Source organism: Gobius niger (genome assembly GCF_951799975.1).
Source record: "Gobius niger genome assembly, chromosome: 1".
NCBI classification, from domain to species: domain Eukaryota; kingdom Metazoa; phylum Chordata; class Actinopteri; order Gobiiformes; family Gobiidae; genus Gobius; species Gobius niger.
This window is the reverse complement of record NC_136852.1, coordinates 59,743,256-59,770,175: the sequence shown is the minus strand read 5'-3', so window position 1 is coordinate 59,770,175 and position 26,920 is coordinate 59,743,256. Positions and strand designations below refer to the sequence as shown.

At 40.7% G+C, this 26,920-nt stretch overlaps 4 protein-coding genes across 7 annotated transcripts in view; 2 read left to right on the top strand and 2 right to left on the bottom strand.

Annotated features, from left to right (window-relative positions):
- Positions 1-2,594: 2,594 nt before the first annotated feature.
- On the top strand, positions 2,595-5,531 carry ctsla (cathepsin La). Its single transcript, XM_079576538.1, has 8 exons — positions 2,595-2,733; positions 3,490-3,625; positions 3,696-3,818; positions 3,911-4,063; positions 4,442-4,666; positions 4,740-4,908; positions 4,985-5,102; positions 5,180-5,531. Exons 2-8 carry the CDS (start codon positions 3,503-3,505, stop codon positions 5,277-5,279), a joined length of 1,011 nt encoding a protein of 336 aa, XP_079432664.1. The 5' UTR covers positions 2,595-2,733; positions 3,490-3,502; the 3' UTR covers positions 5,280-5,531.
- A 476-nt stretch (positions 5,532-6,007) lies between these two features.
- fbp2 (fructose-1,6-bisphosphatase 2) lies at positions 6,008-17,394 on the bottom strand. Of its 2 annotated transcripts, none has more exons than XM_079580462.1 (8): positions 17,257-17,394; positions 11,586-11,790; positions 11,191-11,353; positions 10,945-11,037; positions 9,585-9,725; positions 9,174-9,311; positions 6,423-6,542; positions 6,008-6,269 (listed from the first exon to the last, which is right to left on the bottom strand). In XM_079580462.1, exons 2-8 carry the CDS (start codon positions 11,756-11,758, stop codon positions 6,084-6,086), a joined length of 1,014 nt encoding a protein of 337 aa, XP_079436588.1. In that variant the 5' UTR covers positions 11,759-11,790; positions 17,257-17,394; the 3' UTR covers positions 6,008-6,083. The 2 variants fall into 2 exon arrangements, with proteins under 2 accessions (XP_079436588.1, XP_079436587.1); XM_079580461.1 differs by lacking the exon at positions 17,257-17,394 and adding an exon at positions 16,905-17,014.
- fbp1a (fructose-1,6-bisphosphatase 1a) lies at positions 13,009-15,428 on the bottom strand. Its single transcript, XM_079570797.1, has 7 exons — positions 15,173-15,428; positions 14,451-14,613; positions 14,241-14,333; positions 14,005-14,145; positions 13,787-13,924; positions 13,593-13,712; positions 13,009-13,505 (listed from the first exon to the last, which is right to left on the bottom strand). Exons 1-7 carry the CDS (start codon positions 15,340-15,342, stop codon positions 13,311-13,313), a joined length of 1,020 nt encoding a protein of 339 aa, XP_079426923.1. The 5' UTR covers positions 15,343-15,428; the 3' UTR covers positions 13,009-13,310.
- The window catches only part of kank1a (KN motif and ankyrin repeat domains 1a), a 27,799-nt gene continuing 17,943 nt past the window's right edge, over positions 17,065-26,920 (top strand). Inside the window, exons 1-2 of one of the 3 annotated variants that reach the window (XM_079580437.1) lie at positions 21,642-21,692; positions 23,047-23,168. The gene's annotated coding sequence lies outside the window, so the exon portion shown is untranslated. Of the gene's footprint in view, positions 17,191-21,558; positions 21,693-23,046; positions 23,169-26,920 lie in introns of those variants that run through there. The other 2 variants (XM_079580438.1, XM_079580436.1) reach the window with 2 other exon arrangements.

Below are 26,920 nucleotides of genomic sequence, written 5' to 3'. Positions count from 1 at the left end.
GCACTAAAAGTGGTTGTTCTATGTTCAAAAATGGGATCATTATTAGAACTAGCGATTTTATTTTTTCAAACTGCTGTGAGAGACAGATTTTGAGCATTGTCCCCAAAACTATAGCTTAAGTAATTGTCTGAAAACTCTCTAAACTCTCCGTCCTTCAGTAAAGTCTCTTGATGTTTGAAACCTGCAGGTAATTTATCAAGACAGATGCTCTACTTTTAGGGACAGACATTGCAAATTAGCCTTGGCTATAGTTGTAGTGTGGTACATGTTTATTGTTCACACATGTCCCTTTCAAATAAATGAATAAATAAATAAAATTAACAAATGAGAGTTGCAAGCTGTGAAACTGCATTTGTGGGTGTGTTGTACCTAATTTACAATTTTAAAGAGCAGGAGTTACTTTATTCGGGCCCTGAATCTTAATTGTAAATTAAGTGCTACACGTTTTACACATGCAAATGCTTGGTAAAGTACCCCCTGGAGTACAGAAGGAGGGTGAAGTCAATCTGTTCCCCTTCCTTTAAGTTTCTAAACTCTCACTCTTGCAGGTTTAGGGGCCTGTATGACTGGATATGACAGCACTCTCGGCCCATCCCTCTGTCAGATTCCATGCTGTTATTCACAGCTCTGAGTCCTTTGTGAAAATGCAACTTCAGGGCCAGCAGACACCCGCGCAATCACATAATCACATGACTGATGACTCAAGCAACCTGGTTTTGTCCTGACATGCAAACACACCAACCTACGTAGTCTTGCCCCCCCAAAAAAATAAAAGAACAAGAGTAGGCCATATAATGATCTGGGTAAATGTTAAAAGGCTAAAACAGTACTAAGTTTGTATGGCTTTTTTCTCTCTCTTTTTGGAGGGTAAAAAAAGCCCAAGAGCATACAGACAAAACTATGTTGTGTTCAGCTGCTTCCTGAAGAGAACTGAATGTGCAAAAGTACATGCATGTACAGGAAATCTGAGGGAAAATCACAGCCTGTGTGTGTTCTTTTAGCTCACTAAAGGTTTAGGATTTTAACAGGGGATTATTGACCCTTGATGTTTGGATTTGCCATTTACAGTGCAGGAAGTAGTCGGTTTCACATCAATAACTGTACCAGGTGGTTGTCTTGTATATGTGTGTGTGTGTGTGTGTGTGTGTGTGTGTGTGTATATATATATATATATATATATATATATATATATATATATATATATATATATATGCAGCCTACCTTCTTCCTCAACCAGTGTGTGTAAAATTGGCCCATTTGGTCTTTTACATTTTGATAATTGCATGTCCTTAAATTCAACCATCCCAATGAACGTAAAAGTGTTATTTAAACAGCAAACTCTCCCTTAAGATAATGATTATTATCTGAATCTCAAACTGACGTTTACTGTTATTTGGCTGCATTCACAGACAGGTGGTGATAAGCAGTTGGAGATTGGAATTGCACACACTGATAACATTTAAATGCAAACCCAAACAACATAAAAGGAAATAGGCCAATATCTCTTTTAGAATTCTCTGCCATTTGGTCTAAAAAATGTCCAAAAAGCCTCTCTCTTGTGCATTTGTGTGAGTTATTGTCAAATGATGATTATTACCGCAACAAGGAACAGCGTCCTGTGACCCGCTTACTGCTGACTGGAGCGTTAGGAAACATGTTTTCTTAACACGCCACATTGACTTATGTCGATGCATCACCTTCATTTAGCAGTCATATGGATCTCGAGTCAAGCATAATCATTACAACTCGACAATAATTTTGCTGACAACAAACCCATTTTTAATGACTCGAAACTACACAAGGAATTCAATCTGTCCGGTAGAAGCAGAAAGTGTTATCTATTTGCATAGAAAAGGCTTTTAGTCCGGCAGGCCAGAGGTGAAAGGATACATAGACTAGATTTTCTGTTCTTTCTGATGCATCTATGCTAATACTAATACATGTTTGCTTTATTTGACCTTTACTTTACCAGTTAATAAACCATACTGTTGGCCGTCTGAAGCAGAAAACAAACACTCACTTGTTTTTCCAGTCAGTGAAATCTGTCCACACTTATCAGTCACATGAGCACACCTGATTAACTGTTTGAGTGCTGATGACATGGCTTTTCCTCAGATTCCTCGATTGACTTAATCACTGTTCACACCTTATCTTTTTGGATTATATATATGAGTAAACAGGGAACACAAAATCCGTTTTATGATCTGCCATTTATTGTTACTTTCCCCTTCTGATTTACTTTCGTTGATCTGCCAACTTATCATACAAATGGATGCAACCCTTTTGTTTCTCCGCAAAACACATTGGTTGTTTATGGCCAGGCTGTATCCACAGGTGAATCAAGTTTCACAGCCAAAGTGTGTCCTTCCTATTTACTGAAAGAAATGTCCCCTCATTTAGTTTTGTGATTTCTTCATAAACGTAAGTCATGAAGAAATCATGACTTACGCTTATAGTTTAGCCTTTGATTTCTCCTTTAATATAATGATAATAATGATACTGGAATGACTTCTCCTTAGATCAATCCATGGATTCCTCAAAGCAGGAATCACGTGCTTCACGATGACGTCACTCTGTAGGCGGGACTAGTGCGGGAAAAACAAGGATCGGACCAATCAGCGCGCAGGGTGGGCTCTGTTGGGACGCTCGTCGGGCCTTTATAAACTTTGTGTACCTCTCCAGAAAAAGGCATTTTACCCGTCTTCATCTTACAGAAACAACGCATTATTTGCAGTAAGTATCATACCTGTTTGTTCTTTGGAGGTGGCGGTGAAACATATTGTTACAGGGTTTTCATCTGACGGCGTCTCTGTTCGGGATCCACGGGGCAGAACAAAGCCCCTGTTTTTTACCCAGTACACGGGCTCTTTACTGTTTAAAACTTTATTATCGTGTGGCAAAAACGTCTTTACGTCGAGGGATGCCTTATTCGTTATCCATCTATATCATATATGCGGATAAATATCGCTATATGTTCAGGCTAATCGTGTAACAAAACTGGATTAGCTTCGTATTTGCTCCCAGTATTCAGTCAAAAGATCCAAAAGGAAGTTGCCGAGGAAGCTCCCATCATGTAGATAACGGTACCATTTTCGTTTTCATTTTCCTGAAATGGTTTCGGTATGTGTTTCATTTCATCTGCTGGATTTGTGCCAGGAAACACCAGCAGGGCGATCCCGTGACTGAGCGTGAACAAAACAGAACAGGCTGGGAACGGTGTATTTCCGGTTTCACGGGCTCGGAAAAAGTATTGTAGGCCAGGTATCTTTTACCCCTACACAGGTTTTGCAATATGAAGGGAATATTATACGATTTGGCCTTGAAACGCTCGTGTTTTAATCTCTTTTGAGGCTTGACTATCTGAGCCCTTTCCAATGAAATGTACAGTCTGTACTTTGACCGAGCCATGACTAATGTAAACAGGGCCGCGATGCTTAGCCCACTTTAGTAGCTCTAACTTGATGTTTGTTTTATTGCCTTGTTTTCCAGCAAAGAAGCCATAATGCTGCCTCTAGCCGTGTTTGTTGTGTGTCTGGCGTCAGCCCTGTCCGCCCCCAGCATGGACCCACAGCTGGATGAGCACTGGGATCAATGGAAGAGCTGGCATGTCAAGCTCTACCATGAGGTGACTCTGGGTTTAAGTGCATAATGAAAGAGCCTGTATGTTGTTTACTAAGTGTGTTTGTGTTTTGTAGAAGGAGGAAGGCTGGAGGAGAATGATCTGGGAGAAAAACTTGAAGAAAATTGAATTGCACAACCTTGAGCACTCTTTGGGCAAACACACGTACCGCCTGGGCATGAACCACTTTGGCGACATGGTGAGTTAAGGTGTTCTCGGTTACTCAAGCTTTCACCTCCAGCTTATCAGCAGTGTTCCAGCTTTGACCCCACGCGCTTTCTCTTTCCTCAGACTCACGAGGAGTTCAGGCAGGTCATGAATGGCTACAAGCACAAGGCGAACAGGAAGGTCAGGGGATCCTTCTTCATGGAGCCCAACTTCCTGGAGGCTCCACGTTCAGTTGACTGGAGGGAGAAGGGCTACGTCACACCAGTTAAGGACCAGGTATGGTGTTGGTGTATTTCTCCTTTCAGCATGTTTGAAGTCCTGGACTAAATTGTTCAAAAGGGTTTGTTGAATCACACAGATGCCCATGATTTATTTATATTGGATGTAGACCTTTGACCCGTAGCATGTTTGTTTTGCTACCAACAGCTCTTTCATAAGATAACACGGACACTTATCTGAGTGCGTCACGCTTCCTCCTCCCTTAGTGCAGTGTGAGGTTAGCTGTATACATTCCCTGTAAGATGAAACCGGTCTGACTAGGCTACAGTTCCACTTCACTTGAGCAACATGGAGCATGACAAAAAACAAAAGGCTAATGCATTGAATAAACTTGTTTCCAGTGACTGAAAATATGATTATTTTTTTTCTCTTCAGGGTCAGTGTGGTTCTTGCTGGGCCTTCAGTACTACCGGTGCCTTGGAGGGTCAACACTTCAGAAAGACTGGACAGCTGGTGTCTCTGAGTGAACAGAACCTGGTGGACTGCTCCAGGCCTGAAGGTAATGAGGGCTGCAATGGCGGTCTAATGGACCAGGCCTTCCAGTACGTCCAAGACAACAAGGGACTGGATTCTGAGGATGCCTATCCATACCTGGGAACGGTTCGTATTCGGTCTCTGCTTGAAATGGCAGAAATTGTCTTCACTGTAACTTACCAGAATTGTATCTGTTCAGGATGATCAGCCTTGCCACTACGACCCCAAGTTCAACTCTGCCAATGACACCGGGTTTGTGGACATTCCCAGTGGTAAAGAGCGAGCTCTTATGAAGGCACTGGCTGCAGTGGGACCAGTCTCTGTTGCTATTGATGCTGGCCACGAGTCTTTCCAGTTCTATCAGTCAGGTACGTTGTACAGTGTGAAAAGACCATCATGGTTATACCATTATTGACCGTGGCTGACCAAACCTTTGCTCTTTAGGAATTTACTATGAGAAGGACTGTAGCAGTGAGGAGCTGGATCATGGCGTGCTTGCAGTTGGTTATGGCTTCCAGGGTGAAGACACTGATGGAAATAAATACTGGATTGTTAAGAACAGGTGATTCTCATTTTGTGTACCTGATGTTCAGCTGCTGTATTTCAAGCACATGCTAAAATGATTTTTTTGTTTTGCAGCTGGAGTGAAAAGTGGGGAGACAAAGGTTACATATACATGGCCAAAGACAAGCAGAACCACTGTGGAATTGCAACAGCCGCCAGTTATCCCCTCGTTTAACCACTACGCCGCTTCATCAAGCATCGCTAGAATATTTTTATTCAATATTGTGGCTGCAGAGGTTATCCTGTGGCCACATATTTTAGGAGATTCTGCAACCTTTTATGGAGAAACACTGTTTTTAGTGAAAATGTGCCATTTTTTTGTTTTGGCTTGTTTGGGTTTTTTATGATTAAGTTGAGTGTCGTTTCTTTGTAAATATCTTCCATGAGTGTTCTACACTTCATTGTAAATTGTTTTGTATTTTACTGCGATCAATCATAAGAAAATGTAAACACTAGTATGTGTGTCTGTTTTTCTTAAAGTTTAACATTTTCTAATTGCTTTATTTGAAAGCACACTACGTTTCATGAAAGTTGCCTCAAATCTCACTTCAGATGTGTCTAAACTCCAAACCCTCAGTAAGATTCCTGAGTTTAATCCTTTATGCATTTGAGTCATAGATATAATGGGGAACACGGGAGTGGTTGGATTGCCATGAATATCAATGAAAGGGAAATTGCAAATTCCAACTCTTAAGCTGTTGCTAACCCCGAGAGTAAGAAGTGAATAACTTGAATGAACTTGTAAAGCAACTAATGCATTGTGTGGACTGTAGGATTGTGTGTGATTTAATTTCCCTTGAGCCACAAAGCCCCAGATACAGTGACTTGAGAGAGAACATGCTGTGCAAGGACTTGGTACATTGAAACCATTAATAGTTAAAGATATTTAATGCATATGCAAGTCCAATCACACATTTCCATCATAATACAAAAGCGACAGTTTATACAGTTGAAGCCTTCATCTGTTCCATCTTGTCATTTATGAATACTTTTGGACAAAAGACAGGTATTCGTTGACATCATCGGGTGAACCGACAACAAAGGGCACTCGCTGATGCAGGGCTTCAGGCTGCACGTCCAGGATCCTCTGAGTGCCAGTGGTGGCCAGGCCTCCAGCCTGCTCTATCAGGAAAGCAATGGGGTTGCACTCATACAGCAGACGGAGCTTAAGTGAAATAGAAAGATATGTTCAATTAACTGGAGAATTTAGACATTTTTATCAGACCTTCATTGACTGTGCTCAAAGTCACACAAGATGAATCTGTATCAGCCTGGGTATTAGTAACTACATACGAGACGTATCAGCAGTTTGTGGTACCTTTCCTTTTGGGCTCTTTTCATTGGCAGGATACATGAATATCCCTCCATAGGCGATGGTCCGATGGATATCAGAGACCATGGAGCCCACGTACCGGGCCCCATACGGAGAGCTGCCATCCTGCAAAAAAAAATTTGCTCCATATCAGCAAAATGTTAACCTTTGGTGTAACAATTGATCATTAGTTAATAACAAACAGTAAATAAAAACTTGCTCTGCATCAAAATACTGTACCACACTGCATTGTGCTACAGTGGGAGGAAAAAGTATGAACGATTTGGAATTTTTCTGCCTAGATTGGTCACTAAATGTAGTCTGATCTTCAACAAAATCATAAGAATGAGTAAACAGTGTCTGCTTTAACTAATACCACCCAAACATTTACATTTTATCATATTTTTATTGGCCATAACATGCAAACATTCACTATACAGCGTGTAATAAGTAAGTGAACCCACTACTCTTCAGAAATCTCACTGAACTGCAGTAGTTTTGTAAAGAGGAATGGTCCAAGATTTATCCTGATGGTTGTGAGCGTCTAATCTGCAACTTAAGAAAAGCAGTTATTACTGCAAAAGAAGGATTGGCAGATATTTAATACAGGGGTCCACTTACTTATTCCACGCTACTGTGAATGGCTCAGGTTTTTTTTAAGGCATTTACTCTTTCGTAAACCAAAGTTGAATAGTTTGGGAGGAACACACAACGTCATTCTTATGATTTTGATGAAGATCAGACCACATTTAGTGACCAATTTAGGCAGAAATTAGTTTTCACGTTTTAGTCTCATGTGTCTGTCCACTTTGTGAGTGTTGATTCTTTCAAATGCTGTAAAGACTTTCACACGGTGTGGGCTATTTATGATTTGGATGTAATACAAGATGTACCAAAGCCCAGATCTGAATATTACTCCGTTATCTATCAATGCAATTTCACATGCTTCAACATGAAGATTGCTGCGTACTGGATGGTTTGACCCAGCGCTTAACAAACAACACTGCCCAGGTCAAAGTCCGCTTGAAACAGCTGACCTACCAAACAGTATATGTGAAATATGATAACTCAAAAAACGGGTTACAATGTCAGTGAAAAAGTGTCATCGTGTTGTATTATTCAACACTTAGTTACGGTAAAAACCCAGTGTACAGCATCATAAGTTTGAACACGTATGGTTGAGTGAGCAAAGCGTCATGTGCCTGCTGAGTCATATCCCATAATCACGAGGGAGGGGCCTGGACACCGTTCCCTTTTTAAAAGCCACAAATCAAACAAATAAAAATAGAGAGGATTCTAAATGAGGAAATGTGGTAGTAGAGTGAGAAATTGGCCATTATTTCCGAATCCTTTACCGTTTATTTGAACTCTGGGGAAACTGTTGTTAAGCTGACACTATTGTCCGAGCCTCATAGTTAATTGTGCAACAGAAAGTGAAATGGAGCACAACAGCTAGTTATGTATTGGCTTCAGGGGTCACAAGATTGCTCTAAATAAATTCTCTCAAAGACTCTTTCTGTGTAATCTCTGTTTCAGTGTGTTATTCTTAGGATAAAAACATATTTGTTTTACAAAACTCATAGAAAAAGAAAAGGCCGTTTTGTCCATCCGTGTTGCAGGTTGTGTTTAAAAACAGCAGTACGATTATGTTAAGTTGAAAATAAACCTATTATACAGGAGGAAATTATCAGAATAGAAAAAGGAATCTCTGGGCGGCACGGTAGAGCAGCGGTTAGCGTGCGCTCACAGCTAGAAGGTCCCAAGTTCGATTTGACTTATATTTGTCATAGGAATCTGAGACGAATGCTTAAAGGTCATGGTTTCTTTTAACGGCACTGAAGAAAATATTACTTTTTTCAGCTTATACAATATGGACCTATTGGGAAAAAAAAAGTCAACTGTTGATTCTGCACATGGTCCTTAGTTTACACACTAGCATTGTAGTTTAAAGCAAACTTTAATTTTAAATCCAGCATTCATTCATTATTACAGTGGACTTCTTTGAGTCAGAGGCCTGTAAAGTGCTGATAGTTGGGACATCCAGCAGCTGTGTCCTCATCCTGTGTCTCAGCTGACCGTCCACTGCATCCTGTCTGTCTGTGCTGCACTCATGTCTGAATGACCCTTCCATCACATGCTGCTAACTTTTATTGACCTTTATTTAACGAGGATAGTCCCACTGAGATTAAGAATCTCTTTTTCAGGGGAGTCCTGGCCCTAGAGGGGAATCTATTGTACACATCAATATGTCTGCGGAGACCACTTTCGTATTAGGTCAGAATCAAAAACTGAAATATTTTGTACATACCAGTAGTTAAAAATCCCAATGATAAAAGAGTGTTGGGTAATGTCTGACGAAGATTAAGGTTGTTTGGTCAACTGAGGTGCTTTAAAAGTGACTAAGCAGTTTTTTAAAGTTATTATTTTAAGCTTGATGAAGTTCAGTAATTTAAGCCTAATATTGCAGCTGTCAGCATGTACGTAATTAGTGTAAGTATGTGGGCTGTGTGTTGCTAACAATCTCACGATACAGTCCCTGTCGCAATAAATCTTGAATGAAACCTATGGCCAAACAAGCATGGATGCATAGTGTATTGTCAAGGAGTGTGTCACAATATATATTGCAAATACAAAATATTGAATCAAGTCATCAAGGTTTTAAGTTTAACTACTGAATCCAAAAGCAACAAGACAGTGAATTAAAAAAACACAATTGTATGATAGCGTCGGCGTTTGTGTTGCATGTGTTGGTCTCACCTCTGGGAACTTCTTGTGCTTCAGGTATTCATTAATTGATGGGTGGAAATATTTCGCGTAACCTTCGTTCAGACTGTAGATCTTTCCCTTTGGCTTGATTGTGACGTTCCGCTCAGTCAAGATGAATTCGCCAATTGCCTACACAACAAATGATCTGTGTATAATGTGCCATAATATATCATTACTTTTGAATAATATACAGAAAAATCTGAAATAAATAAATAGCACAGAAAAATTAAACTAGCTCCTATTTGTGTGTACAATTTCTGTCCATTTTAAAATATTGTTCAGACATAGGTTCCTGTTATTCCTAGTTTTTGTGGCAAGCATTTGGCTGCATAAGAATAAACCAATAAAGGCCAGACAGGGAATGAGACAGGCCTTGTATCGGGGACAGTAAAGTGCACTCACAGGGTCCAGCATGAAGAAGTTGAGTCCTGCTCCAGTGCTGAGGGCCACCAGAGTAGCACTTCCATAAAGAGCGTACCCTGCACACACCATTTGGTTCCCCTGCTGAAGAGCATCTTGTTCTGTAGGCTCCTCCTCAGTCACCTTCAAAATCACAAACATATATCATCAAGTATAAATCTGTGAGGTCATCCATCCAGTCAGGAAAGTAAAAAAAGCACAAGTTTACAAAAAGAGATAAGAAGTTATCCGACCCATCATTTCTTTATACAGTTTTGAAATTATACTGGTTTTATGCTAACTTTTAGGTGTCATATCAACATCAACATTAAACAAGGAGAAATCTGAATTTGGACAGTGTGAACTGAAGAAGAAAACATGAATTTAGGGAGTCGCCTCTAATAAGACAGATAGTGACCTCTAGTGTATGATGGTGGTTACTGCATCTACAAAATATGTTGCATCCTTACAGAGGTGGGTAAAGTAGACAAAATATTTACTCAGTATTAGTGACGTTATTTTAAAATATTTTTACTCAAGTAAAGGTAAAAAAGTACTTGGATAAAATATCACTAGAGTAGTATGAGTACTGAGTAACAGTTTGAGCTTAAAAATCTGATTTATGGTCCAGTAGTGACAGTAACGATGAGAAACAAAACACTGAATAATGTGAAAATTGTAACATTTTCGAAGAAAGAAACATAAAAACATAAAAATTAATCATAAAAAATTAAGCAACAAAACACAAGAAACATTTATTTTATGTGTCAAAATTAAGATTCGTCACTTAAAGATTTACTCACAGTATCATGAGTTACTATTTCTTTTACTCAAGTAAGAGTACAGATATTTAATTTTAATATTACTCAAGTACCCCTCCTGGAACCGCCACGAATGATCCTAGGAGCTCTGTTGTCAGGGGCATTTGAGAGACCAACAGGCCTGGTTAGAACCATGAGGCCGTCCTTCTGTGGACCCACCACGTGCAGGAGGAGCCATAAGGGGCTGGTGCAATGTGATTTGGGCAACTCGATCGGTTGCCCCCATGACCCGGCAACGGACAAGTGGAAGAAAATGGATGGATGGAAGGATTACTCAAGTAGAAGTAAAATGTAATGTATGAAAAAACTATTTGTTGTACAGTAGTACAGTAAGTACAGTTATGGTAAAATTGTGTATATGCAGTTGCATATACACAATAATGATGTTTGCTTGTCCTCTGATCCAGAATAACTTCATTATTTACATTTGAACCACGCGTTTCTTCATCTGTTTTCCAAACAAAAGCAAACATTGACCCACCTTGCTGTAGTAATATTCTTTTCACTGCAGGCATGCACAGCATGACTTAGCAGATACTCACCCGTTTGTAGACGGCAAATATGGTGCCAATTGAAGCCAAACAATCAATGTTGCTGGAGCCGTCAAGAGGGTCAAAGCACACCACATATTTCCCCTGTCAAAACATACACGCACCACTCACTACTGTATCATACTCAATACTTTTAAAATGGTTTTCATTATTATTGTACCACTGTTTTGATAAGGTTCCTTCATCTTAATAAAGATCTAGTAACTACAATTACCTTATTGTTCAGTGAATCCTCACCCTTTTGTCTTTGGGAGTGACAATGAGCTCCTTGTTCTCCTCTGACACCATGCAGCATGTGCCATAGGAGGCTCGCAGCATGTTGATCACCAGGTCGTTTGATAACACATCCAGCTTCTTCACGTCATCCCCAGTCACATTCACTGAACCTGCAATTCCCTGCCTGCAAAATGATAATCCATGTCACTCTGTCACAAACCAGTACGTGCCTTCAGGGTATTTTTTCAACAAATGTGCACTACAGCAAATAACTTTATTGTGCTTGAACTGACGATGTACTTTATTTAGACAAAAACTGTAAACTATAACACTCTGAAGTGACATCAAGAGTCTGCTCTGCTCTATAGCTTGACCTCTTGACATTCTGGGAGCGTGCCCCCACAGTGCGTACTTACAGGTGTGCCAGGCCGGCCTTGCGTACAGCTGAAGAAATGGCTTTGATGGCAGTGAGCATAGAATTGATGAGCTGAGTGAGTTCTCCTGTGGACCCCTTAGCCTGCCGCCCTGTTTCCATCACAAAGCGTGTGAGGGTCCACACATCTGTGTCAAAAGCAGACTGGTCCGACATCCTGACGTGGGTCTGTCCCGGTGAGCTGCAGACTGAGTGTACAGAGCAAAGGGCAGAAAGAAGTGAGTCTCCTCACAGCTAAGTCCTTGTCATTCCCATGTGTTCGCCAGTGTCTATTTGAGTGCAGCCATGTGGAAGCATGTGTGTATGTGCGTGTGCAGTCTCGCACGGCCAAGGGGGCATCAAGTGTCAGATACACATAGTGCACTGTGCACTGCTCTGCTGTTTGTGAATTTGGGAAGTTCAAAGGGCAACATATTTAATAATTTCAACAGAAGTATGAGCTATGCAGCACCTACAAATCTATAAATGTACTCTACAAATGTTTCATTTGCAAACCTTTTTTCCCGTCAAATGAATTACTGAGAAATGTTATGTGTTAATAACGGCAACAATTGAATACATTGTTACTGATAGTGGCAAGGTTTTGCAAGTCACTCCCAAACACAATGTACCAATGCTGCCTCACTTCAGTAGCTCAAATGGCTGGTGAATCATAAATACCTCAAACCAACTTTAAATGTCATTAGACCTCCCTGACCGCTCTGTGGCCTTCAACTCAAATACCAATCTGTACGGAGACCTTCATCTACTTTTATAAGCTGCATTTCTGTGCTCGTACTTCTGCAGATGATGATGATGAAATGTCTTACTGTCTTTACAGTCTCTACACAGTATACAATAGTATTATCTAATATGCAATAATACAGTTTTGAAAAAAAACACAAAGCAAATTATACTTAAACTATTTGATTTATTGTTCCTTTAGTCTAAACATTTCCAGTTTACATGAGATCTCATGGATAAGGCACAATATTGAATACAGCTTGTTTTGGTCCTTCACAAATGCTGCGGTCATTAAGGCTCAGAATGAGGTAACCTGAACTTCAAATGTTAAGCTTATTTCTCTTTGGCACACTTTGGTCTATAGCAGTTGAACAGTACACATTCTTTCATCAATGACTGAATAAGTTGCCAACATGGATATTGCACACTTTGTTCGATCAGCCTTTATATTTCACTTTGGAATTACCTTCACTAACACACCAGTTCAAAAGTTTGGGGTCAGAAAAGAAAAGCATTGTTTTTCTCCAATGAGGATAACATTAAGTCTAGACACGGTTCATGTGGAGAATGACTATTTTAGCTGGAAACAGCTGATTTTAATGGTATACCTATCACCTACATAGGGTAGAGGCACATTTCCAGCAACCATCAGTGTTCTAATAGTGCAAGATTAAAATTAAAATTCTAATCGATGATGAGAAAACTCTTGTGCAATGATCCTAGCACAGCTGAAAACTTGTGCTGATCACTTTCAAAAGGGCACTTTCTTCTGAAACTTGACAATTTATTCTAGAAATTAAGGCTATTCTATACGAGATTTAATGGAAAACATACAATTGTCTCTCAAACTTTTGAATGGTAGAGTACATTTATAAAGGAAAATTAATTAGAAAATATAAGTACAATCTTTGAATTTGGTCATCTCTCAGTCCCTGAGATGATGTCACAGTTGTGCAGATACAAGGGTTTGGACGGCAGTAAGTGGTTAGCGCTTCTTGGCGTGTTTCTTGCAGAGAGCGATGTACTCCAGCACATCTTCAGTTGAGCCCATGGCCACAGGGGAGCGCTCGTGGATGCTCACAGGCTGAATGTCCAGGATGTTCTCCAGCCCTGTGCTGGCCATGCCTCCGGCCTGCTCTATGATGTAGGCCATGGGGTTACCTTCATACAACAGCCGCAGCTTCAGGAAAGAAAGTTTTGTTTGTTACAAAGTGTTATGTATCAACTCAGAACAGATTCACGTGGACATGTAATTGGGGAAACATACCTTTCCCTGGGGGCTCTTAGCATTTCCTGGGTATAAAAAGATTCCTCCATACATGAGTGTTCGATGCACATCTGCCACCATAGACCCAATGTAACGAGCCCCATATGGCTGACTGCCATCCTAGATGTTTCAAACAATATGTTTCCATATCAGGACACTCACACTGCAGTGTAAGACATTATGAAGTTTCTTACTTGAGGAAATTTCTTCTTTTGCAAGTACTCTGTAACAGCAGGTTCAAAGTGCATTGCATAGCCCTCATTTAAGCTATAGATATTGCCCTTTTTCTTGATCTTCACATCTCGATCGACCAGGATAAATTCTCCAAGAGCCTTAAAAAAAAGAAAGATCAATAAACTGTTAATTGATTATGACAGAGAACACTGTAAGTAACGGGAAACACTGTACATACTGGGTCGAGCATGAAGCCATGGACACCATTGCCAGTGGATATCACTATCATTGTTGCACTGCCATAAAGTGCATAACCTGCTGCTACAAGGTCTCTCCCAGGCTGTAAGGCATCCTTCTCACTCGGTTCATCATCTGTGACCTAGGGGAAATTTAAACGGAAATAGTAAATATAAAAATATCATGTACAATGTTTCTCATTAAATGACTTTGTTGGAGTTTCAAAACTAAAATTACCTTTTTGTAAATGGCAAAAATGGTGCCAATGGAAACAAGGCAGTCGATGTTTGAGGAGCCATCCAGAGGGTCAAAACAAACAATGTATTTTCCCTGAAAACAATCAATCACAATCAATACTATCACTTAGATGAGCATAATGGTACAAAATACATATGCAACAAAATATAAGGAGATTAATGTCCGTTAAAGAAAATGCACACAACTTACCCTGGATTCTGGTTCCACAATGATGGCGTGCTCATTCTCCTCAGACACCAGCACACAGGAGGTGAAGGAGGACTTGATCATGTTAATAACCAAGTCATTAGACAAAATGTCCAGCTTCTTCACCTGGTCACCCGTCACATTAGTGTTACCAGCAATGCCAAATCTAACAAGAGAAAAGGAAACATTACAGCTCACACTTTAGGTAGAGGACTGATGGAAACTCAAGAAAGAGGAATTGTTGCATTTCTCAACTGATGAAGAAAGTATTGCACCTACGAGTCTTAACAAACAGTGTTGACGAAAGAGACATGACACCAATAGTAACACTACAAACAAAGCTTTTGTTGCTGATAACATGCACTTTTTTTCTATTTAATATCAAATAATATAATAAGACATGCTGATTTAAAGGGTGCCACCACTAACTTTAGCTCTCCCAATATTGTAACAAGAATATGGTGAAATCTTACTCAATCTGCAGGTAAAACTTGTTGTAATTTGAGATAATTCTGTCAGAATTTACACACGCGTGGGTGTGACTACGGTTATGCGCTTCCTGATTGGCTCATCCAGAACCTGAATCCCCACTTTGTGCCAACATGGATGGACCAAAATGAACATTTATGTGCACAGAGTGTACAACACATCTTTGACATAATATGCAGCTGTCTCTTAACTTCCACTGAGCACTAAATACACGGTGTGCATCTGGGTTTACTTACAGATGGGCGATCCCAGCTTTACGCACGGCGCTGGAGATGGCTTTTACTGCGGTGCAAATAGAGTTTAGAAGAGTCGTCAGTTCGCCCGTGCCTTTCGCTTTTCTGCCCTCCTCCATCACAAAACGGGTGACGGTGATCACGTTGGTGTCGAAGATGCCCTGGTCAGTCATGGTGGCGGATGGTGCAGCCTTGGCAGTGCGAACGCAGAAAGTACTGCACAACTTTAAATGCAACGCAACACGGAACACGGCGAAGGGAGTGGAGGAACAAGAACCAATCCAAAAGTGCGCAAGAGGCGGGACACTGCGCGTATTGTTCACATTTATAATAGTCTGGATGGCGATAACAGCTTGACAAAAGATGTGTGTGACAGGAATAATACACCTAAGGCATACCGATCTTGCAATGACTTTGCGCAAAGGAAGTCTGAATGAATACTTTACTCAAAAGATTTCAAAACTACGTGATTCAGTGAAATATGTTTAGCACCACAAGCTTGAAATAGCTAGGATTAAAATCGGGTGAATATCTACAGTAACCATAGTTTTGACGGACTGTCTGATAAATGTATAAAAGTGAATCATAAAAACTCAATGCAAATGACCTTTTCTTTAGAAATAAATGTCACAGAGGATAAAGTCACATGAAGCACTTTATCTTCATATTGGCCAATCAACTCCCCACAATATACTGTTCAGGCCGAGAGCTGCTGATGGTGATTGAGGTAGTATTAAATATGACCAGCAGGTGGGGCTGTTGAACTGTAAATAAGCACATTGTAAATATTCGACGTAGCCTCAAAGTTACATGGAAAAATAAAGCTCTGAGAGAGACGGGCAAAAGTTATTTAACAGTACATGGCAATAATTAGTCTGTTTGCCTAACCGTGGGAGTGAGAGAAATAATTAAAGGCACAGAAAATGCTATTACTGCATGTGGGCAATCAAAGAATAGATTTGGATCCATGGACACGAGCTGGAGACGTACCCACTCCAGGTAAAATTTACAGTCATGTCTTAAGAGAGGTGAGCCTCATAAATGTGTGTTTGTACTGAGGTATTTTTCAATGATGAAAATATCTGTCATAAAATAAACACTTGTATTTCAATTTTATTTTTGGAGTAAAATCCTGCGCGGTGTGGCTTTAAAGGTTGCCTACATTATGGCAAATCAACCTTTATTTTTATTTTATTTTTGTTCTAAGGCAGATATTTCCCCTTAAAACATACCTGTCTGTGTTTGCTGCTAATCCTTCATTTAATTCTTTAGAGCTCAAAACACTTTCCCCCACCTGCTGATGTCACAAAGTGCTCTCTAGTGAATGCCTGGCAGCTTCAGCTTCAGCAGACACGTCCTGGACATTTGAGGAATCAAAGGGTCCACCACCACATAGGCTACTTTTTGATACAGTTTTACATTTTTATCTTTTTTTTAAAACCCTGATTGCGATGCGAGCTGTAAAGATAGGTATTGTTTTGTTTTGTTCCTCAGATGAAATTAAAGACTGAATTTCTGAAATAGTCAAAGAAGTAAAATGTGAATTACAGCTTGGTGTTTGACAGTTAGTGACATTTTAAAAAGCTAGCAGGCCAACTGTTGCTATAAGCTAATTCACTCCTCTCCAGCTCGAGCTAACGAGCTAATGCTCAATATCTCCGGTCGCTTCGTTTCTGCCTGTACAATAAGCCCACAGCACAAGTGGGTCACCTTTACAACAGGTAAACTAACTCACCTGCGCCACACTGACCTTCACGTGGGCGTTGGGCTGAGTGAGCGAGCACACAGAAGGGCACGACTGCGCATGACAGAGATTTAACAACTACAAAGTACAAAGGCTTTCGGAGCAGGAGGCAGACAGCGCGCGCTTGCTGCCGTGGCTGATCCGTGTCCCGATAAGTGACGAGTTCTTCTTAAAGTTTTGACCCTGCAGTGTTTTTTCCAGTTCCAATGGGCCATTCTCTGAAGCCGCCGCGCAGATAAGGTCCAGCGGAGTTGCACAAACCACCACCTGGGCGTCGGTAAGTTCTGCAACCTGCTGCACACACAGCAGCCGCCGGGGATCATCTCCGCACCATTAGACCTACCTTCTTGTGTGTTCAGCTATTACTTCAAACGCCGTCGAGATCTTTGTCCAAACGAATTGTGTGAGATGGTTTGGGAGATGGTTGACCGAGTAGCCTGCGTGTGCCCTCGATGCGTTTTTAGTTGGTTGTCAGGTCAGGTGGTCCCGCTGAGCGCAGATCACGCAATCCTATGAAGAGCTGCTGCTTAAACAGGCTTATGTTTAAACTTATGCTGTTTTGGATTTGCGCCATGTGCTGGCCAGAGCAGAGAGCTTCTTCTCGTTTGGTTTTACTGGTGTCATAGCCTGAACATCGTTTAACATATTAAGACCTTTGAAAGATGAACTTTGAGTTCTTGCCCAAGGTTATAGGATTGACTGTAAATGACATGCCTGATATTATTTAAAACGTTCATTAATATGAATTCATCTAACCAGGACAGACTACTTGACACTAAAATCTCTTTTTTCTATAAGTAACACAAACATCTAGCTTCTGTTTCACGTGATCTTGTAATCCCTCACTATTACATGAGCTACATTTGACTCATCTGGTCATGGATTAGCCAGTTGTTTTTTGACATATTTAAGATATACACTCACTGTTTGCTGGACCTGCATGTAAACATTTGGGCTTTTTGTTTGAGATTTTCATGACCACATAGACCTTGACATTTGTGGACTCGGATTAGAGTTTAACAATGAAATGACAAAAGAAATGGGTGAATGAGTGAAGTGTTCCTTTGGTGTTTTGCTGCTTTGGCTTGTACTGATAGCATAATGCGATAACTGTGGACTAATCAGGGATATGACTTTGTGCTAAGTTGCTCTTACACAGTAGACTCAACAATGCAAAAAGATAATGTGTTTATACCATGCGAACAATTGAACCTATTTAGACACACACACAACTATGTTTTGGACACAGCAATCTTGTGGGAAAGCGAGTGATTTTGCTGTAGAAATCCATCTGTACAATGTATTGTTAATGCTGTGTTGGCATTAAACATTTAGAAAACAAAGTCCGGCTGCTCTAATAACTAACCTGACAAATTTATAGTCTTACAAATACAAAAAAGGCTCATGTTTCCTTTTATATGTATAGATATGCTCTCAAAACTAACACTATATAAGATTTGATGACTGTAGAAGTTATTTTTGCCATGTCTGCATTTTTCCCTACTTTTTCCCAGGTACTTGGCAGACATTTGTGAGCCAGGAGCTACTCCACTTGTTGCGACTGAATGTTATAAACACTGACTATATCCCGGAGCCCGGTGCGGCACATACCATAGCCTCTCACGGTGAACTGCTCAGCGCGTAAGCAGATCAGCGGAAGTGCGCAGTCGGTTAGCATTGGTTGGTACATGATGAGGCTTAGCACTTTCTCTGCATCAGCACTTTGGGGTCTGTGGACATATGGCAACCCGCCCTCAATTTGCACCTTGGTGAGACGAGCGCTCCGTTCACATGATCAAAGTGTGCTGTCCGGCGCCCCCATGCCTCTGCAGTTTGTTTAGAGAAATCGACTTCCACTCGGCTGCCCTGTCTGCGTGCATCAAATCCGGCCCTCTTGCCTCTTTCTGCGGCTTTACTGCCCTCGTGGTGTCTTTCCCGTGGCGCTTTCCTCTGTAATTTTATGCAGAGGTGGCACTAAGTGGTAATTGTAGATTTTGGTCGGACATCTGTACACACACTGGGAGCTATTTGCGCTTCTTTTGCATTTTTTGAGAGCTAAATATAGGGCTCCCGTGGCTGCTTTGGGGTAGGACGAGCTCTTCCATTCATTGGTGGATTATTACAGTGCTTGTCTGAGGTGAAAGGAGTTATTACAGCTGTCCTAGTGTGGGGCGAACACTAACGGGGGAGATTGGGACAGCCCTGTCATTAGGAGATCCAAACGCCTTTGAGCCACTGAAGCTAAACGAGTAGAGGTCTTCCACAGATCACAACTACTATAGGTCAAGTAACAAGTCTGGGGAAATGTTCAGCTTTTTCATTGTTTCAAAGCAAACCCTGAGAAATCCTTCTGAAAGATTGTGAGCAGCTGGCATGCGAGGAGTGCAAGGAAACTTTTCCGACTTTGCAGGGCAGTCAGTAGTGCAGTCAGTGACCAAAGCTCTGGCAAAGCAGCTCTCCAAATCAGGCTTTGAGTGATTCGCTCATAATGGACTGAAAAAAGCTTCAATCCTTTTATAGCTTTGATGGTTTGAAGGAATTAAACAGTGATTTGTTTTTGAAAATCCCTCTTCACATTTAACTATTTGGAGGGAGTTAAATACTTTTTTCTGATTGTTAAAAAAAGAAAGCTGCTGTCTTGTTGATGGTGTATCCGATTACCTTGAGGTTATGAATTGTTGTGATTTTGTACAAATTTGTGAGTAACCTAATAGCAAAAAAAACATTCCTCTCTTATTCGCCACAGTTGGAGAATGGTTTGTCAGCAGTGGGCTTCAACTTGTGTGCAATTTTGGCCAATTGTCACGAGAAACACAAATGAATGAAAGGAGGTACTCTATGGTGGAGTAGGATTAACCCTGGCTAAACCTTAAGTGTGCAGAGATGTTTGCATTCCTGGTATGTTAATCCATGCCTTCATGCAACTCTCAGAAGCCCTTATAACATGCATTACTTTTAACCGCAATTGTTGAATCTGTGGAACCATTTTTTCTTCTTTTTATGTTATTTTTTAATAGAAATGCACAGTGATCACAATATATTCTGAAGCGCTGCGTATCGTGTTAAACAGACAACAGCAGAGGTAACCTGTGTCATTCCCTTAAGTGCAGGGAGGAAGTGGTTGTTAGCAGCAGCCTGTCATTAGCCTCTAAGAGAAGTTGTGAATGAAAAGAGTAAGAAGTTAGAAAAACAGAGCAGTGAAACCCCCTGGTGATTGGTGTCATTAAGCAGGACGAGGCAGGTGCAAGGGGAATCCAGACACAAACTGATACAGTGATAATCCGCCAGCTATGCAGACATGCACAGACTTCGCCTGCCAAAGTGCGGCAATCCCAAAGATGGCAGGATTGGTCTTATATTGACTTGATGACAAAACTGTTTTTAGGATCTGCCCTCTAAACATGAGGTGAAACCCTTTTGTGTTGTGTGATATTAGAATTCATATGCAGGCTTCAGAGACACCGGGTTAAAAGATTTGGGGGGGAAAAGTAATTGTTTTAATTTGACAACTACCACAATTGTTGTGATAGCTGATTAAATAAGAATAATTTGCTCTAAACTACAAGGCTTTATGGGAATGGAGATGATATTCCTTCACAAAAGGCAGTTTTTCATATTTCAATTTGGTCCTGGAACACGAGCGATCGCAATGTCGTCACATCTGGAGGCTGTGGTAGGCAATTTAATGGTTTAAATAAATGATTATCATTCTATGATCAGCAAAAACGATGTTCACAAACAGGGCATTGTTTCCCTTGTGCTGTAACAGATCAGTAATTTGATAAAGCGGGGGAAGAGTCCTGTATGCATCAGCTTTAGCCGACCATTCACCAAAATATGCAGTGAAAATGGTGGAAGTAAACAACAACAGCGATCACTCGCACAGAAGACTCCAACTTGTGACCTCTTTGGAATTGATGAGAGGTTGTTTGTTTGTTTGGGGGTGATAAGTTGTGTTATCTGAGCAAACACACTGTTGAGTTGGGCTAAACAAAACAAATCGTCTGCATGTTCCTGGTTGACTGCATTCTCAGTCCTTTAGGCAAATAATGACGAACGTTTAACCTCTCTGGAGTGAGGAAGTGTGTGAATTCACTTGTTCACTTGTAGTGCAGATTGAAACAAGACCCACATACCTGCACTTGAACAGTGAAGGAGCGCCCTTGTATAGCAGTAAATGCTTTAAAGCCTTTGTGGCACATACTAGCCTCTAAAGCCTTCACTATGGTACCATTTTTCAACCATGTTCTCACCGCAAACACCAATGCATTTTTCAACTTCTTATGTTGATTATTTTTCTTGACATGTACTCCAATAGCAATTCCATTTGTCCATATATCTGAACAATTATAGCAATTAAAACTATCCTTTTACTGAAGATTCTAAAGTTTTATCTCTATAGAGGGTACCCTTCATAAAAATACTTTTCCTCCAGGTATTCAACATCATGTGTCCCCAACTTCAAACGCAGACACAATAGAGTTGGTGTCCTGCCGGGGATGCCTATGTTTACGGCCCACTGGAGGCTCTCGTGTTACAGCCTCCCTCTCTGGCTGCCATTGTCGGGTTACAATGCGTGTGTGTGTGTGTGTGTGTGTGTGTGTGTGTTTGAGAGAGAGAGAAAGCTGCGCTGTGATTGGCTGCAGTGTTAGACGGTGGAGGCTGACGTCTCCGTGCTAATCCCTCACTGCTCTGGGATCCTCTGCGCTCCAACGTTGAGGCGCACTTGTGGGAAATGCTGTTACTAAATAACTTGGAGACATTTCAGACCGGGCTGTGGTGAGTTTGTTTGTTTGAAGTGCTTTTCGTCCCCTGTATAACACTGTTGGCAGGTAAATGTATTGCTTGATGTGCTGCTACACTGTAATACGTAATACGCATTTTATGTGACCTGTTTAGTGCTGACGGAAAGTGCTGCATGTGTAAAACCCTCATTCCTTTTGTAGATCATAATTACAAGCTTCCAGAGAACACAGGAAAATGCATTAATTGCTTTGATGGCATATCGCATGCCGGAGGGTCTCGAGGATCTATTTCTTTTACAAGATTATAACTTTGTCTTCAGGGGACAGTTTGATGCTACTCAAAATCCTTATGTCTGTGGTGGGGGTCGGGGTTTTGTCGTGTCTATCCATGGTGGTCAAAAGTGAATCAGGTATCACTCTGGCATGGAGCCGCAAAACCTGATCTGTTAGTTTTAGACATGAAAGGTTTTTTGGGCCAATTATTAATCACTTTAATCAATTGCTTTGTTTGTTTATACTTCTTGGCTAAAATGATGATGATATAGTCACTCTACCTAAAAAAAAAACGCATCAAAGACAGATTTCTTGCTGTATTATTATCTTCAAACTGAAAGACTGTAGAAATATTGGGCTCCTCAAATTCCCCATGTGTCTCTAACCTGTTTCATTTTGTCCACTAACATCAGGGGTGAGGTGGCTGGTGGCCCACATGTTCTGCTGTTGCCGAGCCTCTAATCCTGACTGGCTGTGGTTCCATGTCTTTGATTTAGTGTATTGAAGTCCTGTGATGAAGTTTGGGGCGTTTCTGGGCAAACTGTAACATTTACTGCCATAAACGACTTCCTTTCTGTGGTCAGTGGGTCTGGGTTTACAGTGAGATTGACTCCCTGGTGACACCATTGATGCTATCGGCTCTGATGTAGGCTTTTCAGCACGAGCAGGCCCTTGGTCTGGACACCACATGGGAGCTTCATTCAGTGCTAGGAGTATTCAAAAGCTGTCCCCAAGTAGATTCAGAAACTAGAGGATATACTTGAAAGCATTATTTTATTATAAGGAGTCACTTCAACATTGAGGAATTTAGTTGTTTTCTTAATGTTTGAATAAAAGTGAATATTTGGCTTTGCATGCAATCAGTCCAATTGAAACCATGTCACCGCAAATTCTTCTTTATAGTGTTGGGTTGGAAGTGCTGGACAACGGTTCAACTATGCAGCCAACACTTGCTAATTTATTACCTCAACTGTCCTGTACTGTACTGTAGTGTTCGTGTGTACTCTTTGTAGTTGAGCCATTTGCCGTCAGTGTAGCAGTTACTGATGTCCACTGTGTTTGCCTGGTTAAAGATGTGCTGAAGTCAACTCGACAATAGCCTGGTCTCCTCTCAGGTTTCATTTTCCACAAAGTGAGGGGCAGGGCGCCATGGCAACGCTGGCCACAGGCTGCTGACCTGTCCCGTGTCTCTCCTGGACGTGTGAGCTGCAACAAGGCGGTTGTGCTGAACAACAAGGTTTAACAATTTTCTTAAGTGTTAATTATATTTAATAGCTGTGTTTACAAAACCAGTTTGACTGGTTTAAGCTTTTCAGCTCAGTGTTTTGTTTAGACAAATTGGAGGAAGTCTCTTCATGTATTTTCTGTTGTTTACCCGACAGACAAATTAATTTGAGACTAGAGCTGGGTACTGTCAAATCTTTTTTTTGACACCGGTACTTTAACAATACTTGGTTTACGATACTGATACCTGAACGATATTTTTAACGATACCTATACTAAAATATCATCTAGAACCAGAATACAGAGCAATATTGTTCATTTATTTGACAACAGGCTTCAAAACTTGGTCTCCAGAGATATTCTATTTTTTTTGGTACCTTTTTTTTTTATACCAATATTAACAAAACTTTTTTTTATGCCATGCTGGTGTCATTTAACCGTATCCAGCCCTATTTGAGCCATGCTTTATAACTTTTGCAAACATTGACACAGTTCATCTTTTGGCGTAGGTCTATTCAGTTGTTTAAGTGTTCATTACAAGCTACATTTCTATATAGTTTATCATGATTTTAGTATTGTATTCAAGGAGTTGGGCTTCAATGGAACACTCCTGAACGATTGAGAGCTTCCACAAACAATAGCCATAGTGTAAGCCTTTGCTGTTTGCATCTCCATGTAATCCCATGTGGATGTCACGCATGATCTCAGCCTGATGAGGTCAGGGATGTTGCTGCTGGTACCAGTGGTTTTGTTCTCTGTTCATTGTTGCTCTTTTACATATTCAGTGACATCTGCCTCCGAAGCTTTGGACGGGCAAACACGGATTGTTCTTATAATGGAGCGCGGGTCACTCCGAGTCAATATTTATTCATGCGCAGGGCGTACATATTATCAAATGTATTCACGCGGGAAATCATTGGACGAGTTCTTCTGCCTTTTGGTCTGATTATACAGAGTCGATGGTACTTGTTTCTCGGGGGGGGGGCAGCATTGTTAGCTTTGTTAGTTATCTTTATTATTCTAGGTTAATGACCGCAGTGTGAATCTGTGGTGTGTGTGTGATGTGGATAGGTGTCAATTCCTCACAATTGCCCCTTAGGGAACTTTCTGTGACTTGTTCAGTTCTTACCTAGGTCAAAACACTGTGTTCCCTTTAGTTTAAACTGCCTGGATAACTTTTAGAGCGCTCATTACTATTGTATTGCTTTGGGAGTTCCTGTTGGCCAAATAAGGTTACAGCACGGGACATATTAACTTGCAGCAGATTTCTTTGCTATATAGATATGTTTGTGGATTTTTTTATTTATTGAGTGTTCTCACCCCCACCTGCTGGCCACCGGAGAAACTGACCTGCAGTATATTCATGGAAGACATTAGTGCATGGTTTCTGAACATTCCCAAGAGTGATATTCCCAGAAGAGTTTGAGAGGTAATCCTTTTGTTTTGGGGGAAGTGGGGGTCCCATAATGCCACAATGTTACCACTGGAATGTCGGCTCTATTGTGCAGCAGGATGACTCCCATGCTCGCCCCCGCGGTCCTGCACTGGCAACAATACAATGTGCTGCTTTCTACCTATCAACCATGCCACTGTTGGCATAGCCTCTGACCCTGTGACCGCTCGGGCACCAAAAGGACGAGTCGGAAGTCTTTATTTAGGTTTGGGTTATTACAACTTCCTCTGGAGCCAGACACAACCATTCACGAAACTCAGACTAATAAACTACTCATATCAGTAGTTTATTTCTGAAGCAAGTCAGACAGTTTTGGCAGTTTTGGTGAAATAGAGAGGTCACTTGCATGGGTGGAGCAAGAAAGTCTGAGCTCTGTTTTCAAACCATGTGGGTGGACCTGAGCCTGGGCAACAAAGTGGTACATTGTAGGGATGCACCAATCCGATACTGATATCAGAGAAATACGATATCAGGTATCGGCTAGGGATGGGCGATACCCAGTGCTTAATTTGTAAATTTGCATTTTCAGGAACACTTTTGGTCTAATGTGATGGATTGGGGGAACAGGCCAAAACATTTGCCGGAACACTCTCATTAAACACCATTATATCAGATAAATGCTTTGCCGGATCCTCCTAAATACTTCCCCGATCCTTTACCCTGAAAAAAAAATTGAACGGGGGATCAAACTAAGCACTGGCGATACCACATTTTTTGGAATCGATACGATACCGATACTTTTGGGGTCATTTTTCTAGATACCAATTCAGATACCGATACTGGTCATTTTTATATGGGTGAATGTATTTCAATCAATATACATTTCTGAAACTGGTTATTTTATATAATTAATAGGTATATTAAAATGATATTACTTTAACTGGTTAATTATACAATGTTAATGTGATATTAAATACAAAGTTTAAAAGTAATGCTTCAATGACAAACAGAATCTAAACCAGAATGATATGGTTGGCTTAATTCAATCCCCTGCTCCTGTGGACTGTTTTCGCTCAGAACAAAGATGTAAATTGTCCTTTTATGTTTAAAATTGCTGCCACGTCTACTTTTTACATAATGCAAATTAGTATCAATACTTTTTGCCCAATATCGATACTTAAAAAGTAGCCGTTTGGTATCGATATATCAATACTGTGGTATTGATCCGCCCATCCCTAGTATCGGCTACAAATATCCGAGACTGAAGCGATACGTTTTGGCTCCTAATACAATAAAATAACGACTGCTGAAGCCAAGTGTTTGTGTTTTAGTTTTAAAAAGAACAAATGTGACATATTTGTAATAATGATCAGATATCTTATGTGATGTGAGTTGTTTTATATTAATGTAACCTAAAACCTGTCATATGATAGCCTATGTAGTGTAGAAAATTCATCAGTTAGTAAATGTTTATCAATAGATATAATTGATAATTGATCTGTAACATCACAATAAAATATGACCTCATCGACCTTTGCATTGGAGAAGAATCAATAAAATTTTTCACTTAGAGAAAGGAACTTTGAAGAAAGTCTCTTGTTCGGTAAATATCGGATATCGGCAGATACTCAAACCTCAGTATCGTGATCGGTACTGGTAGCAATAAAGCTAGTACATTGGTCACTCATCCTTGTACAAATAACTCTCGATAAGTCTAAGTTGACACTAAATCTCATCCAATTATCTGGTTGGCTTGTCGGGTTCATAATTGTCTACATTTTATCAGTCAAAAGAGATGCGCAAATAAGGTCTTGTCGCTTTGCTCATGTGGATGAATTAGACTTTTAAATTGTGTCTAAATAGGAGATTCCCCTCTGCCCCATCACTGTCACCCACAAACTCTGCCTCAGCACTATTTTGTTCACTTTCTTTGGTGGAACAAATCATTTAGCTCCCTCCTTAATGGGATTACCGCTCACACTGCGCCTCTTTACTTCCTCCAGATCGGTCTTTCATTCACAAACTGGGGTGCGTTCTGGGTCTCTCTTTTGAAGAGTTTTTTTTTTGGGGGGGGGGGAAACAAGTGGGCCATCTCATTGAAAAGTGTGGAGAGTGTGGCCTGGCTAAATGTCCAGTGAGAATGAGCAACAAAGGAGCAGATTTCATACGATCCTCCTTTTTTCATTCAAACTGCATTGACTTGAATATTGTCATGTCACTTTTTAATGAAATGCATTCGGTAAATCAAAAACATATATAGAGCCATTTGAGCCTACACAATTCAGCGTGGAAAAAGCAAAGAAATTATTAAAATTATGGAAGGAGCGCACTAGAGAGTAAAGCAGGCTGAATAAGGACAACATCGTTTGGAT

Excerpts from the sequence above, each read along its gene's own strand:
- ctsla (XM_079576538.1), top strand. The coding sequence starts at position 3,503 with ATGCTGCCTCTAGCCGTGTTTGTTGTGTGTCTGGCGTCAGCCCTGTCC. Across the intron at positions 4,667-4,739 it reads CCTATCCATACCTGGGAACG|GATGATCAGCCTTGCCACTA; the intron begins GTTCGTATTCGG and ends GTATCTGTTCAG. Across the intron at positions 4,909-4,984 it reads TTTCCAGTTCTATCAGTCAG|GAATTTACTATGAGAAGGAC; the intron begins GTACGTTGTACA and ends TTTGCTCTTTAG.
- fbp1a (XM_079570797.1), bottom strand. The coding sequence starts at position 15,342 with ATGACTGACCAGGGCATCTTCGACACCAACGTGATCACCGTCACCCGT. Across the intron at positions 14,146-14,240 it reads TTTTTGCCATTTACAAAAAG|GTCACAGATGATGAACCGAG; the intron begins GTAATTTTAGTT and ends AATTTCCCCTAG. Across the intron at positions 13,713-13,786 it reads AAAAGAAGAAATTTCCTCAA|GATGGCAGTCAGCCATATGG; the intron begins GTAAGAAACTTC and ends TGAAACATCTAG.
- fbp2 (XM_079580462.1), bottom strand. The coding sequence starts at position 11,758 with ATGTCGGACCAGTCTGCTTTTGACACAGATGTGTGGACCCTCACACGC. Across the intron at positions 9,312-9,584 it reads ACTTCTTCATGCTGGACCCT|GCAATTGGCGAATTCATCTT; the intron begins GTGAGTGCACTT and ends TTTGTTGTGTAG. Across the intron at positions 6,270-6,422 it reads AAAAGAGCCCAAAAGGAAAG|CTCCGTCTGCTGTATGAGTG; the intron begins GTACCACAAACT and ends ATTTCACTTAAG.